Source organism: Phytophthora sojae (assembly GCF_000149755.1).
Source record: "Phytophthora sojae unplaced genomic scaffold PHYSOscaffold_4, whole genome shotgun sequence".
Taxonomy (NCBI): domain Eukaryota; phylum Oomycota; class Peronosporomycetes; order Peronosporales; family Peronosporaceae; genus Phytophthora; species Phytophthora sojae.
In genome coordinates this window covers 1,562,383-1,574,484 of record NW_009258118.1, presented here as the reverse complement: position 1 = coordinate 1,574,484, position 12,102 = coordinate 1,562,383, and the positions used below count along the sequence as shown (strand labels likewise).

Here is a 12,102-nt window from a genome sequence, read left to right as displayed (position 1 = left end):
ATACGCTCGACTGGAACTTCCTGCTGCTAGACGGCGCTGATTCCGCTGTGACCGCAATCGACGAAGGGCTGATCGAAGTCGCGTACTTGCCGAGCCCCATGAGAAGTTGCGCCGAGTGGTGATCTGGGTGCTCGTGATCGAGGTGCATGAGCTTATTTGCCACTACAACCGCATTCAAAACGCAATGCAATCCTTCAATTACCCACCGCCACCAACAAAGCAATACATTACACGGCCACTGTGTTCGGCACTCACCGGCCTCCTCCGCGTTATTGTCAGCAGCCGCGACGCTGCTGTGTGGCCGCTTCTTCCCGTGCGCTTCATGCGGTTCTTGCTTCACGCGCGAGCGCTGCTCCGAATCTCCACCCAGTGCGTTAAACAATTGCAAACAATCGGCAGCACAGCAAACGCCACACTCAACGCTTACCATGTCTCGCGCTCTCCTCCTTGATAATCCGCAGCAGCGGGTCGTTCGACCCCGTGGGGCTTGCTTCAGCCTCCAGTGCAGCTTGTCCTCCTCCTTCTCCGTTGTGGTCCTGTATCTCTGGAGCTGAGGGTGGCTGGGGACTCCTCTGCAGCTCCGCCGCGTCCAGGTAGGCCGTGCTCAGCAGCACCACCACAAACTTATTGTGAAGGTCTGGAGAAGCACAAGTAATTAGAGGTTACAGGTAAGAATTAGCTGCGAATTAAAAGAGCAACGGACACACGCACAAACGCACGTTTGTCGGGCCCCAGGAGTTCCTCGGCCAGCGCGTGGAACTCCTCGAGCGAGAGCTTGGCCGCCAGGTAGAGCTGGAAGGAGCCCCAGTAGCGCTTCCAGGCGTCACGGTGGCGCCGCTGCAGTCGGTGGAACAGCTGCAGCTTGAGCTTCTGCACGTTCGACATCGGCGACTCCGCTGCCGCGACGCGCTCCGCCATCGTCAGCCACGGCGCCAGACGCTAGATATCGACTGCCCGCCGTTCCGTTCGGTCGGGTTCCACAGTCGTAGAACGGCCGGCGCGTTTCTATTGGCCCGCTTCGGTCACATGGTGTAAAGATGGTGTGGCACCGGAACAGCACTGTCTGAACGTAAGTAGTTGCAAGGTAGAGCGTGTACTATAGCACACAAATGGCAACATTTATTAACGAAAAATACCAAATAAGGTACTTGCCCTATGGACTTTGTTAAAAGCAGAGCTGGGACCGCGTCAAACGCATAGCTGCTTCCGAACCTAATGTCCCGGGTCACGTCTGGGACCTCGACTGACAACCTTCCTCAAGGTGCTCGACGGTGCGTTGAAGCAGGAGGAGGCGCGACGCTCGGCGGAGCAAGGCCAGGCCGCGCAAGCATTTCGTGTCTAAGCGGAGGGCCCACTTTGCTGCTGAAAGATGGCGCGGTGTAGAGCGGAGGGCACGGAATGTTCGGCGGCTGGACGTCGAGGACGGGGGACACCAGTACGGCGTTGGCTCGGAAGCCGAAGGTGTGTCGTCCCCAAGGGCAGGTTGCAGTAGGTGAGAAGCGGGTCGGTGGAGTAGCTGCTGACCGCGTTCAAGTAAGAAGAGAGAGGTCAGTCGTGGATTTTCTCCGTAAAGGCAACCACAATTGTCGGAGCGTGCTACGCTTTAAGCGAAGTGCGGCACAAGTATCAGCCGACAGTACCACTGGACACCGCGTCATCATGTCTAGGGTCATCTACTCTCCTTCAAAGAGGTCAGGCGTCTCAGAGATCAAGCTGCACGAAGGTAAGACACAGGACGAACTCCAGGGCTGCGCGCAGGTAGGCGGCTAGGCAGCTTTGCATAACTCTCAATTGAATTCACTTTTCCTTTCACCGTCTTCCGCTCAAGTGCCTCTCAAGCTTGCTAACCACTCGACAGGTTATGAGTTCCAATACCACGATCGCCTTCACGACCAAGCTTCGCAAGTTCGACGGCTCAGGCTATCGCGTCTGGGCGCGCCAACTCCAGCTGTATCTGGAAGTGAAGGACGTGTGGGGCGCTGTGCTGAAGCCTGCACCGACGTCGCTGCAACTGGCAAACGAAGAGTCCGGACAAGCTGATCGTCCGTTACAGCAGAGAGAACGGCCGCTGCATCAACTGGAGCTTCAGCGGAAGCTCGCCATGACGATCATCCTGTCCGCGCTGACGGACGACCAAGCCGCGTTGGTCGCCGATCTCACGCACCCGCAGGAAATGCTGCAAGCGCTGCAGAAGACGCACCGTCATGTGTGTGATACGACCGTTGGAGCTCTCAAGCGACAGTACATGTCCTTGTCCATCGACGCCGGCGGGGACATGCTGGAGCACATCCGGCCGACTCGCCTAATGCTGGTCGAGTTGGAGTGCTACAAGGTGTCGCTGTCCGACGCAGAGAAGAAGAACAACTTCTTGCAGAGTCTCGGTCCCGATTGGAACGGCTACATTGGTGCGTTGGAAGCGTGCGGCTCGATGGAGGAGCTTCTCATCAAGGCGGCTGCTGGGGCTAGACGCCGCTCAACGCAAGCCCAACGGAGCAAGCATGGGGGCAGCCAAGCTGTCAGCAGCGGAAATGCGTTCGCTGCCTCATCGCACGGGAAACGAGGAGTAAAGAAGGGCAAGTGCTACAACTGTGGGAAGCGCGGCCACTTCAAGATTGAGTGCAAGTCGAAGAAGCAATTTGGAGGAGCCTTTGGCAATGCCGCTGCTAGCGAGGACAGCGACGACGAAGCCGAGGCGGGCTTTGTGTTCCAGGTGTCCACGCAAGCGGCCGAAGCTGACTGGATCATCGACTCTGGAGCATCGAGCCACATGACGGGCACCAGTGGTCTCCTATCGAACCTGCACGAGATGACCAGTAGCGTCGTTGTTACGACCGCTAGCGGCACGACTCTGACCGCAACTCACAGCGGAAAGGCTCACCTGCCGCTGATTACTGGAGGGTTCTGCACGTTGGATAGCGTGCTGTATGTACCTGGACTGCAGCGCAACCTCGTTAGCTTAAGCAAGGTTGGGGCGGCCGGGCTCACGGCCACGTTCGACCATGCGCGGTGTGTGATCTCCAGCGGCGGTGCAAAACTAGTTGCAACACGCCGTAGCAGTGGGCTGTATGTCGTATCGACGCCCAATGCGGGCAACTGTGCTGAAGCCGACTACGCGTCTGGTGGTGGATCGGACGATTTGGCAATCTGGCACGCCAGGCTCGGACACCTAAACGCGCGAGATCTCAAGGCGCTGTTGAAGGCTGGCGGTATAGCCACGACCACCACGCAGCTGCGACCGTGTGAAGGGTGTGCGGCTGGGAAGCTGACCAGTCGTCCATTTCCAGCGAAGAAGCCACGCGACCTAAAACGTGGCCAAGTACTGATCTCGATTGACTATGTGGGGCCAATGGAGACAACGTCGCGAGACGGCTTCACGGGCATGGTGAGCATGATGATCGAGCCGTACCATCTGGCTGCAGTATTCCCTGTGAAAGACAAAGCTTGGCCACTCAACTCCGCGCTCTACGAGAGTGCATCGCTAATCTCAAAGTGGCGGTTCCTGAGGCGCTCGTTGCTGTACTGAAGAGTGACAACGCCGCGGAGTACATTGGCGGAGAGATTGCAGAATTCTGCAATGAGAACATCATCGCACAAGAGTTCAGCACGCCATACAGCCCGCAGCAGAATGGCAAAGTTGAGCGCAGCAACCGAGTTGTCGTCGAGATGGCACGCTCCATGCTACAAGCAGCTGGTATGAGCAAGCGCTTCTGGAGCAACGCTGTCAAGACTGCAGCGTACATCCGAAACCGCTACCCGTCCGGAGTGCTCGCGGGCAAAACGCCAATTGAGGTGCTGACGAGTCACGCCGACGCTGAAGTGCTGTTGCCGAAATCGCAGCGACAGAAGCTGGACGCCAAGACTGCTAAAGGCGCCTTTATTGGGTACGAAAAGAGTGGAGGCTACCGCTTCTGGGTGCCCAGTGGTCACCGAGGCGGAACGGCACATACGAAAAAGTGTCTCGCCCAGGCAACGTGCGACCTGTACAAACCAAATGGGTTTTTCGCCGCAAGACACTGGCAGATGGCTCACTGGACAAGTACAAGGCGAGACTAGTGGCGAAGGGTTTCACGCAGCAGTTTGGAGTGGACTACACGGAGACATTCAGCCCCGTCGTCCGTCACGACTCCATTCGAGCTATCCTTGCTCTTGCCGTGCAGCTGAATTGGGAGCACCTGCAGCTGAACGTGCAGTGTATTGGACTCAAGCAGCTGCTTTTCGAGCTGGGTTTTGACGTCGGTAAGGCAATTGTCCACGAGGACAATCAAGCAGCTCAGCATGTGGCGGAAGGCAAAGGCGTCTCGCAGCGTTCGCGGCACGTTGATCTACGGTACCACTGGGTTCGAGAGCAGGTGCAGAAAGACATTGTGCAGATCAGCTACTGCGCGACGGCGGTCATGGTTGCAGACTTGTTCACCAAGCCGCTGCCTCAAGACAAGTTCAACTTGTTCGTCACGAGGCTTGGTTTGTGCCGAGTGGGAGTGTCGGAGCGTGCTACGCTTTAAGTGAAGTGCGGCACAAGTATCAGCCGACAGTACCACTGGACACCGCGTCATCATGTCTAGGGTCATCTACTCTACTTCAAAGAGGTCAGGCGTCTCAGAGATCAAGCTGCACGAAGGTAAGACACAGGACGAACTCCAGGGCTGCGCGCAGGTAGGCGGCTAGGCAGCTTTGCATAACTCTCAATTGAATTCACTTTTCCTTTCACCGTCTTCCGCTCAAGTGCCTCTCAAGCTTGCTAACCACTCGACAACAATTTTGCATTTTCGTGAGAGTGCTAAGTCTTCCTACCATCTATCGTCCTAACCAGCAAGCTCAGCGTCTGTTCACCTGTCGGCCGAAGTACACGACCCCGACGGAGGACCGCGACACTTAGGGTTTAACCACTGTTTGTGTTTCTTTTAAATTGATGGCTAAAATTTTGAATTGTATGGCCATCTAAATATATATATCATTTTCATACACCCACAAAATTGGACTTTATCCAGACGTATGACCTTACTTCAATTTGGACATATTGTACACCGTCGAAAAGTTCGTGTATAACGCAATCGTAAACCAAGTGTTTTTACGATTTATACAAGTCATTTTCAATTTCAAAAGTTTAATGTCCAGTTAACTCCAACATTTGATTTCAGCGCAACTTCAAACGCGATTGTCTCAAATGGTGGCTTAGCATCTATTTGCTTAACGCGGTCTCGCATACATTTTTGATATTTTTGTTAATAAAAGTTTTATGCTAAAACATTAGGAAAATAATAATGCAAATTATTTAGGAAAATAAGTCTACTGCACTTTTAGGCAAATAATTCCATCAAACTTTTAGTAAAAGTTTTTGGCATTTTAGTTTAAATGGTGTACATTGAAGGCCTAGAAGTTTGCAATATTAGACATTGAATCAGCTGTAACACGCTGTCCTGGCGATTATAGGGGGGAAACGTTAAGTACCGTATTGCTTAGGAAGTGCTTCTATTTGGGCAAGTATGTTAATACTGTACACGTTAGATTTTATAACGTCAACTGCTCAGTTCTGAGAATTCGATCCTCGCGGCCACCAACGCAACAACACAGGCTAACGATGCATCGTCGCGAAGCCGCGGCTTGACCTTACGGCGGCGAAGCAACTGACCCGGATCGATCGCATCAAGCAAAGTGTTGCCTACCTAGCGACGGCACCCGGTTCCGACATTGGTACTGTGAAGAAGTTGAAAGCCGCAAGCCAGGAGAGGATGGGGCAAATGAAGGCTGCTGAGGTGAATGGTTAGAGTTGCGGGTACGGAAGAAGATGAGGGCGCCATCCTCAGTGCTCACTGAGGCTATTAGAGAGCATCAGTGGCGGTCAGACCAATTGCCGCCTTCCTGCGCCGGGAACAGCAGAGTACCGACTTGCCCACAAGTCACGGCGTATGACGGGGTTGAGAACGGTCAAGCTGCCTCGCGACGGCGGTACGTGGAGGTGACAACGGTCATGCTGACTCACTAGGAGCACACCAGAAGACGTCGGTTTCGGAGCAAGAACACGATTCACTAGCTGCACATTGTTGTGTGGCTTAAAACTGCATATTACTTTTGTTTTCGGTTGCTACTCTCACGAACCTTCTTCCTGCTGAGTCTATTTGCTTGGGTCATCGACAACACTGGCCCCCATCCGCCTCGCAGACACGCTCGCTTTACATCTTTGGTTCGCCCGACAACGCCAGACGCTTGTCCACCGGACGGCGGGTCGTGGTACGTAGAGAACTTACCGCCGGAATACAACGCGGATGAGGGCCACATACCGTAGGTATTAGCGTTAGTAGCGGCAACGAGCTCCCGTGATCGTAGCGTATACGCCTCCAGCGACTCGTCCAACAAATATGCGGTGTTCTTCGTTATGACGTAATGGATCGCGCGTCTCTCGGTCTGCGTCAGTCCATAAAGGACCGCCTGCGACAAAAGGCACCGGCATTTGTCGCAACATCTGTCGCTGCTGCGGAAGATGGCCAGCGCCGGCGTAGAAGTGAATCTTCGCGCGGGCCTCCGGTCCATAGTCCTGGCAAGCGTTGCCTCGTCCAGCTCGGCCAAGTTCGGTGGGATGCAGCTTCAGATCTGACTCGTTGCCAATGCGTTGACGAGCTCGTTCTTACTCGTCCACTCGTCGACATCAGAGCCCCGAGCAGGCTCCTTGGGGCTGCTAGGACGCGCATGAAGCACCTCAGCAGCCGTGGTCGGTCGTGTCGGGGCCAGGCTGCTCTCGTCGTCAACCAGCGCGACGTAGGTACCGCCGTAGCCACCGTCCTCGACGTCGTTGTCGAAGGGTACTGACGCGTCATCGTGAGACTGCTCCTCCGGCCAGGAAACCCCACACAAGCGGGCGAGCACCGACAGCAGCGGCAGGAAGAGCTGCCAGTATTTCCCCAAGATATGGGCGATAGTTATAGTGAACACTTGTGACTAACAGCTGCGGCGTCTTAGTTTCGTCGTGCTTTTTCATGGCAAGGATAATGAGCCGGGTAACCGAACGTGTTTTTACGATTTATACGAGTGACTTTCACTCTCACACGTTGGATGTCCGGTAAACTCCAAGATTTGATTTAGGTGCAACTTTAGATGGCATTATTTTAAAAATCTCCAATTATGGTTTGCCTGTGTCTGTTTGACGCGGTCCTGCATCAAAATGTTTGAGAAAAATATTTGAAAATGTTTTTGTTTGTAAATTTTAGAAAATACTTATGCAAAACATTTTGGAAAATTATTCCACTAAGCTTTCAGTAAAGATTTTGTATTGTTAGTATTAGTGTGAAGGCCCATAATTTTGCAATTCTTAGATTTTGAATCCGATTCAAAACGTTTAACGCGAGAGTTTTCTCGGTACAACAACAAGGAAGTTTTTAAGTCTCCAATACGGATCCACCCCATGAAAAATGTGGGTTTGGCTTGGAACTTGCTAAAGTGACCCACCCCGCATATAAACTGATTGTTTTGCAAAATTGAGATTTTTCAGAGGTTTTGAGTTCTGTTTCCATACGTCTCAAATCAAAGTGTTTTTACGATTTATACAAGTCATTTTCAATTTCAAAAGTTTAATGTCCAGTTAACTCCAACATTTGATTTCAGCGCAACTTCAAACGCGATTGTCTCAAATGGTGGCTTAGCATCTATTTGCTTAACGCGGTCTCGCATACATTTTTGATATTTTTGTTAATAAAAGTTTTATGCTAAAACATTAGGAAAATAATAATGCAAATTATTTAGGAAAATAAGTCTACTGCACTTTTAGGCAAATAATTCCATCAAACTTTTAGTAAAAGTTTTTGGCATTTTAGTTTAAATGGTGTACATTGAAGGCCTAGAAGTTTGCAATATTAGACATTGAATCAGCTGTAACACGCTGTCCTGGCGATTATAGGGGGGAAACGTTAAGTACCGTATTGCTTAGGAAGTGCTTCTATTTGGGCAAGTATGTTAATACTGTACACGTTAGATTTTATAACGTCAACTGCTCAGTTCTGAGAATTCGATCCTCACGGCCACCAACGCAACAACACAGGCTAACGATGCATCGTCGCGAAGCCGCGGCTTGACCTTACGGCGGCGAAGCAACTGACCCGGATCGATCGCATCAAGCAAAGTGTTGCCTACCTAGCGACGGCACCCGGTTCCGACATTGGTACTGTGAAGAAGTTGAAAGCCGCAAGCCAGGAGAGGATGGGGCAAATGAAGGCTGCTGAGGTGAATGGTTAGAGTTGCGGGTACGGAAGAAGATGAGGGCGCCATCCTCAGTGCTCACTGAGGCTATTAGAGAGCATCAGTGGCGGTCAGACCAATTGCCGCCTTCCTGCGCCAGGAACAGCGGAGTACCGACTTGCCCACAAGTCACGGCGTATGACGGGGTTGAGAACGGTCAAGCTGCCTCGCGACGGCGGTACGTGGAGGTGACAACGGTCATGCTGACTCACTAGGAGCACACCAGAAGACGTCGGTTTCGGAGCAAGAACACGATTCACTAGCTGCACATTGTTGTGTGGCTTAAAACTGCATATTACTTTTGTTTTCGGTTGCTACTCTCACGAACCTTCTTCCTGCTGAGTCTATTTGCTTGGGTCATCGACAACACTGGCCCCCATCCGCCTCGCAGACACGCTCGCTTTACATCTTTGGTTCGCCCGACAACGCCAGACGCTTGTCCACCGGACGGCGGGTCGTGGTACGTAGAGAACTTACCGCCGGAATACAACGCGGATGAGGGCCACATACCGTAGGTATTAGCGTTAGTAGCGGCAACGAGCTCCCGTGATCGTAGCGTATACGCCTCCAGCGACTCGTCCAACAAATATGCGGTGTTCTTCGTTATGACGTAATGGATCGCGCGTCTCTCGGTCTGCGTCAGTCCATAAAGGACCGCCTGCGACAAAAGGCACCGGCATTTGTCGCAACATCTGTCGCTGCTGCGGAAGATGGCCAGCGCCGGCGTAGAAGTGAATCTTCGCGCGGGCCTCCGGTCCATAGTCCTGGCAAGCGTTGCCTCGTCCAGCTCGGCCAAGTTCGGTGGGATGCAGCTTCAGATCTGACTCGTTGCCAATGCGTTGACGAGCTCGTTCTTACTCGTCCACTCGTCGACATCAGAGCCCCGAGCAGGCTCCTTGGGGCTGCTAGGACGCGCATGAAGCACCTCAGCAGCCGTGGTCGGTCGTGTCGGGGCCAGGCTGCTCTCGTCGTCAACCAGCGCGACGTAGGTACCGCCGTAGCCACCGTCCTCGACGTCGTTGTCGAAGGGTACTGACGCGTCATCGTGAGACTGCTCCTCCGGCCAGGAAACCCCACACAAGCGGGCGAGCACCGACAGCAGCGGCAGGAAGAGCTGCCAGTATTTCCCCAAGATATGGGCGATAGTTATAGTGAACACTTGTGACTAACAGCTGCGGCGTCTTAGTTTCGTCGTGCTTTTTCATGGCAAGGATAATGAGCCGGGTAACCGAACGTGTTTTTACGATTTATACGAGTGACTTTCACTCTCACACGTTGGATGTCCGGTAAACTCCAAGATTTGATTTAGGTGCAACTTTAGATGCCATTATTTTAAAAATCTCCAATTATGGTTTGCCTGTGTCTGTTTGACGTGGTCCTGCATCAAAATGTTTGAGAAAAATATTTGAAAATGTTTTTGTTTGTAAATTTTAGAAAATACTTATGCAAAACATTTTGGAAAATTATTCCACTAAGCTTTCAGTAAAGATTTTGTATTGTTAGTATTAGTGTGAAGGCCCATAATTTTGCAATTCTTAGATTTTGAATCCGATTCAAAACGTTTAACGCGAGAGTTTTCTCGGTACAACAACAAGGAAGTTTTTAAGTCTCCAATACGGATCCACCCCATGAAAAATGTGGGTTTGGCTTGGAACTTGCTAAAGTGACCCACCCCGCATATAAACTGATTGTTTTGCAAAATTGAGATTTTTCAGAGGTTTTGAGTTCTGTTTCCATACGTCTCAAATCAAAGTGTTTTTACGATTTATACAAGTCATTTTCAATTTCAAAAGTTTAATGTCCAGTTAACTCCAACATTTGATTTCAGCGCAACTTCAAACGCGATTGTCTCAAATGGTGGCTTAGCATCTATTTGCTTAACGCGGTCTCGCATACATTTTTGATATTTTTGTTAATAAAAGTTTTATGCTAAAACATTAGGAAAATAATAATGCAAATTATTTAGGAAAATAAGTCTACTGCACTTTTAGGCAAATAATTCCATCAAACTTTTAGTAAAAGTTTTTGGCATTTTAGTTTAAATGGTGTACATTGAAGGCCTAGAAGTTTGCAATATTAGACATTGAATCAGCTGTAACACGCTGTCCTGGCGATTATAGGGGGGAAACGTTAAGTACCGTATTGCTTAGGAAGTGCTTCTATTTGGGCAAGTATGTTAATACTGTACACGTTAGATTTTATAACGTCAACTGCTCAGTTCTGAGAATTCGATCCTCGCGGCCACCAACGCAACAACACAGGCTAACGATGCATCGTCGCGAAGCCGCGGCTTGACCTTACGGCGGCGAAGCAACTGACCCGGATCGATCGCATCAAGCAAAGTGTTGCCTACCTAGCGACGGCACCCGGTTCCGACATTGGTACTGTGAAGAAGTTGAAAGCCGCAAGCCAGGAGAGGATGGGGCAAATGAAGGCTGCTGAGGTGAATGGTTAGAGTTGCGGGTACGGAAGAAGATGAGGGCGCCATCCTCAGTGCTCACTGAGGCTATTAGAGAGCATCAGTGGCGGTCAGACCAATTGCCGCCTTCCTGCGCCGGGAACAGCAGAGTACCGACTTGCCCACAAGTCACGGCGTATGACGGGGTTGAGAACGGTCAAGCTGCCTCGCGACGGCGGTACGTGGAGGTGACAACGGTCATGCTGACTCACTAGGAGCACACCAGAAGACGTCGGTTTCGGAGCAAGAACACGATTCACTAGCTGCACATTGTTGTGTGGCTTAAAACTGCATATTACTTTTGTTTTCGGTTGCTACTCTCACGAACCTTCTTCCTGCTGAGTCTATTTGCTTGGGTCATCGACAACACTGGCCCCCATCCGCCTCGCAGACACGCTCGCTTTACATCTTTGGTTCGCCCGACAACGCCAGACGCTTGTCCACCGGACGGCGGGTCGTGGTACGTAGAGAACTTACCGCCGGAATACAACGCGGATGAGGGCCACATACCGTAGGTATTAGCGTTAGTAGCGGCAACGAGCTCCCGTGATCGTAGCGTATACGCCTCCAGCGACTCGTCCAACAAATATGCGGTGTTCTTCGTTATGACGTAATGGATCGCGCGTCTCTCGGTCTGCGTCAGTCCATAAAGGACCGCCTGCGACAAAAGGCACCGGCATTTGTCGCAACATCTGTCGCTGCTGCGGAAGATGGCCAGCGCCGGCGTAGAAGTGAATCTTCGCGCGGGCCTCCGGTCCATAGTCCTGGCAAGCGTTGCCTCGTCCAGCTCGGCCAAGTTCGGTGGGATGCAGCTTCAGATCTGACTCGTTGCCAATGCGTTGACGAGCTCGTTCTTACTCGTCCACTCGTCGACATCAGAGCCCCGAGCAGGCTCCTTGGGGCTGCTAGGACGCGCATGAAGCACCTCAGCAGCCGTGGTCGGTCGTGTCGGGGCCAGGCTGCTCTCGTCGTCAACCAGCGCGACGTAGGTACCGCCGTAGCCACCGTCCTCGACGTCGTTGTCGAAGGGTACTGACGCGTCATCGTGAGACTGCTCCTCCGGCCAGGAAACCCCACACAAGCGGGCGAGCACCGACAGCAGCGGCAGGAAGAGCTGCCAGTATTTCCCCAAGATATGGGCGATAGTTATAGTGAACACTTGTGACTAACAGCTGCGGCGTCTTAGTTTCGTCGTGCTTTTTCATGGCAAGGATAATGAGCCGGGTAACCGAACGTGTTTTTACGATTTATACGAGTGACTTTCACTCTCACACGTTGGATGTCCGGTAAACTCCAAGATTTGATTTAGGTGCAACTTTAGATGGCATTATTTTAAAAATCTCCAATTATGGTTTGCCTGTGTCTGTTTGACGCGGTCCTGCATCAAAATGTTTGAGAAAAATATTTGAAAATGTTTT

General features: G+C 51.7%; 4 protein-coding genes across 4 annotated transcripts; 2 read left to right on the top strand and 2 right to left on the bottom strand.

Moving 5' to 3' along the window:
* Window positions 1-416: 416 nt before the first annotated feature.
* Window positions 417-918, bottom strand: PHYSODRAFT_500518 (hypothetical protein; the record flags this gene model as incomplete). Its single annotated transcript, XM_009527685.1, has 2 exons — window positions 417-637; window positions 720-918. 2 exons carry the CDS (start codon window positions 916-918, stop codon window positions 417-419), a joined length of 420 nt encoding a protein of 139 aa, XP_009525980.1.
* Window positions 919-1,861: 943 nt separating this feature from the next.
* PHYSODRAFT_442146 (hypothetical protein) lies at window positions 1,862-2,131 on the top strand (the record flags this gene model as incomplete). The annotated part of the gene is made up of 1 exon (XM_009527684.1): window positions 1,862-2,131. A coding segment is annotated over one exon (270 nt), but the record flags the coding sequence as incomplete, so codon positions are not given.
* A 42-nt stretch (window positions 2,132-2,173) lies between these two features.
* PHYSODRAFT_391692 (hypothetical protein) lies at window positions 2,174-2,491 on the top strand (the record flags this gene model as incomplete). Its single annotated transcript, XM_009527683.1, has 1 exon — window positions 2,174-2,491. A coding segment is annotated over one exon (318 nt), but the record flags the coding sequence as incomplete, so codon positions are not given.
* A 3,338-nt stretch (window positions 2,492-5,829) lies between these two features.
* On the bottom strand, window positions 5,830-11,889 carry PHYSODRAFT_330965 (hypothetical protein; the record flags this gene model as incomplete). The annotated part of the gene is made up of 11 exons (XM_009527682.1): window positions 5,830-5,885; window positions 6,246-6,402; window positions 6,443-6,546; window positions 6,627-6,882; window positions 8,633-8,860; window positions 8,901-9,004; window positions 9,085-9,340; window positions 11,091-11,318; window positions 11,359-11,462; window positions 11,543-11,798; window positions 11,842-11,889. The coding sequence occupies 11 exons, from the start codon at window positions 11,887-11,889 to the stop codon at window positions 5,830-5,832; spliced, it is 1,797 nt and encodes a 598-aa protein (XP_009525977.1).
* Between the last annotated feature and the right edge of the window lie 213 nt (window positions 11,890-12,102).